This window comes from Sinocyclocheilus rhinocerous, unplaced genomic scaffold (genome assembly GCF_001515625.1).
Source record: "Sinocyclocheilus rhinocerous isolate Xijiao unplaced genomic scaffold, SAMN03320098_v1.1 scaffold1694, whole genome shotgun sequence".
Taxonomy (NCBI): Eukaryota; Metazoa; Chordata; class Actinopteri; order Cypriniformes; family Cyprinidae; genus Sinocyclocheilus; species Sinocyclocheilus rhinocerous.
In genome coordinates, this window is record NW_015626863.1 from 880,888 (window position 1) to 884,136 (window position 3,249).

The 3,249-nt window shown below is 32.7% G+C and overlaps 1 protein-coding gene across 1 annotated transcript in view; it reads left to right on the forward strand.

Moving 5' to 3' along the window:
* Positions 1–1,215: 1,215 nt before the first annotated feature.
* The window catches only part of LOC107718052 (DNA endonuclease RBBP8-like), an 8,863-nt gene continuing 6,829 nt past the window's right edge, over positions 1,216–3,249 (forward strand). Inside the window, 6 exon segments of the mRNA XM_016524989.1 lie at positions 1,216–1,339; positions 2,087–2,129; positions 2,338–2,433; positions 2,561–2,668; positions 2,797–2,874; positions 2,988–3,142. Coding sequence (XP_016380475.1) covers positions 1,216–1,339; positions 2,087–2,129; positions 2,338–2,433; positions 2,561–2,668; positions 2,797–2,874; positions 2,988–3,142 — 604 coding nt within the window.

A 3,249-nucleotide genomic window follows, 5' to 3' on the forward strand; every position in this document is an offset into this window, starting at 1 on the left:
TCCTAATAATCCCCATCCACTTGATTGGCTCTATGACTCTCTCTCCTCTCCACCTGTAGCTGGTGTGTGGTAAGCGCACTGGTGCCGTTGTCCTGTGGCTGCAGTCGCATCATCCAGGTGGATGCTGCACACTGGTGGTGGATGAGAAGAGACCCCCTCACATGATTGTAAAGCGCTTTGGGTGTACAGCAATACATATAAATGCATCATTCATTCATTCATATATATATATATATATATATTAACCACAGCTGCCGTTTTTTTACCGTAAATTTTACGGATTTTTTTTTACAGTGTACATATATATATATATGTGTGTGTGTGTGTGTGTGTTTTATAAAATATTAATTAATAATTATTAATATAATAATATATTTTAAATATTAATTAATATTAATTAATAATTTTAATAATAATAAATAAAAAACCATTAATATTTGATATTTTTACATATATAGTGCAATTGTTTTACAACCTATAATATAATATAATATTCTTATGTACAGTATTATGGAATCCATACAGTATATCTACTTTTTCTCTCTTAATGCAGTTTTGGCCTCTAGATGTCAGATGGAACAGAAATTTCAGGAGTTCTGAGACATGCATTTTTTTTTGTAATACACTTGTCTTGTTTTATTCTTATGTTGGGATACATGTAGCGCATGATGTCGTTATGTAAACAGCCAAAAGTAATCCTGAGAACCAGAAATAAAAAGCTTTGTGAATTTAGTATTTTTTCATGTCATTACATTGTTTAGAGCATAAGAAAAAAATGGTAAAATAACATTTTTGAAAAATTATATTTTATGCATATGTTATGCTATGTCCTCTGTAGAGGACACCAGGACTCAGTTTTTCTAAAAATAAAATGACAAGAATAGACATGAAAAGGCAAAAACAATGGGATTTTTTTAAAAATCACCAATCAATCTTTAGGTTTCAGGATTTTTTTATAACTAACTTTGTTTAAGGATCTAAATGTGCTCTGTACAGGACATCCAGATTTAAAACTGTGACATGTGAGGTCTCAGAGAAATACACTAAAATATAATGTCCACTACAGAGGCAAAAACTCCATAGCTGGGTCTCAGGAGGATATTAATCGGCCAGCTGTGTGAAAGAGCGAATGTCAACTTCATGTCGAATGCCTTTGGTTGTCTCTCTTGTGTGTGTGAGTGATCAGACTGAAGGAGTCTGATGGACTGATCGAGGATGAGTAACGTTTCTCCAGATTTGAGCGCTCTCAGTCCTGCTTCCAGCACATCTGCAGACTCCAGAGAGAAACTCCAGGATCTGCTGAATGCTGAGAGAGAGATCCATGACACAGCACTGCAGGGTACAAACAAGAGCTTCCTCGTTCTCTGTATCAGTAAAAACAGTAGATTCTGGATCTGTTAAAATGACATTTGAAATTGCCATTTGACAGTTGCATTATCTTATTAATGCATTAGATATATAAAAATGAGATATTTAGATATCTAAATATATATTTTTTAATGCATTGACCTCTTTTTTTATTTTTACATATACACTGCTGTTCAAAAGTTTGGGATCAGTAAGATTTTTAATGTGTTTTAAAGAAGTCTCTTCTGTTCATCATGGCTGCATTTAAAAAAACACATAAAAACAGTAATATTGTAAAATATTATTACCATTTAAAATAATGGTTTTCTATTATATACATTAAAATATAATTTATTCCTGTGATGCAAAGCTGAATTTTCAGCAGTATATTAAAATAGAAAATAATTATTTTAATTTGCAATAATATTTAACAATATTACTGTTGTATTTTTCTGTATTTCTGATCAAATAAATGCAGCCTTGGTGAGCAGAAGAGACTTCTTTAAAAAACATTACAAAAATTACTGATCCCAGACTTTTGAACGGCAGTGTATATATAAATTATTCTTTAAAACAAAAAAGCTAAACTAAAATTAAATATATGTAAAATAAAATGAAATGTTTTAATGGTTTAATTAAATTTTAATAATCAAAAAAGATGTCTAATCGTTTGAATAAATTGAAACACAATATGACATGTTTTTGCTTTTGCACTAACATCAACTTTTCTCATTTCCAGAATTACAGGCAAAAATAGCCAAAGTGAAGAAAGAGCGCTATCTGTAAGTCTAAGGCTTATACTGTATAAGAACATATAGTAAAAAAAGTTGCATTAAGATTTTGATTTATTGACTTATAAATACACTGATAATTGGTTTGTGATTACTGATGATAATTTTAAGGATTTTTTGAGACTTTCTTTTTGTTGAAGTATTCTGTAATAAATGTCTAATATGATCTCTAACTGTAATAATTCTGCTTTCCTCTCAGAGATGCTCAGAGACTGGGTGAATTTCACAGCAAGAACCAGCAGTTACGAGAACAACAGAAGATCCTGCAGGACAAGATCAGACAGTTAGAGGACAGGTGCTCTGAAAAGGACATTTTTACCTTTTTACCAAAATATTAATATATATTTTTTAAAATCTTATCGTAAGTTTGTTCTGAAATAATGCTGCATTTAAGTTGCAGTTTTGTTTGTCTCTGTGTTTAGGGTGCGTTCTGGTCCATGTGATCGTTGCTCTGTGACGGAGAAACAGACTAAAACGACAAACACTGAGTTTGAAGATGCTAATCAGAAAAATATGTCTGTCATCTCTGAGCTTGATGAGAAATATTTTGTTTTATGTATTATTATTGTTATGTATTGTATTGTGACTCATCTGTGAGGATATATCTACCACTCTATTAGTATCAATGCAAAAATCTGCTCTAATGTGTGTTGGTGAGTTTAGAGGCAGAGAGGAAGACTCTGAAAGATGAAAACAGGAAACTGAGTCTTGAGCTGGAGTGACTTAAAAAGTCAGGGTGAGTCTCAAATTCCAATGAAACATGACAAAATGACTCCACATATATGTAGAGATCTGTAATGATAAAGTGCACCACATGAGTTAAGTGGATGTCTCTGTATGTGTGTCTAGTTCTCCGCAGAATGTGTCTTCTGAGGCCGAGGAGGGGATGATCCCAGACTCCCCTCTCCGTCCGCTATCCTTACCTGTTGCCAGCAAGATGAAATGACGGAAAGAGCAGAACCACGTCCGCTACGCTGAGACACCACTATCACTCTCATACCCTGGTAAGACACATTTGAAATAAGGGAAAGGGCTCATGGGTGGTCACCTTTGGCCTATATATATATATATATATATATATATATATATATATATATTAGTATTTTTGTGT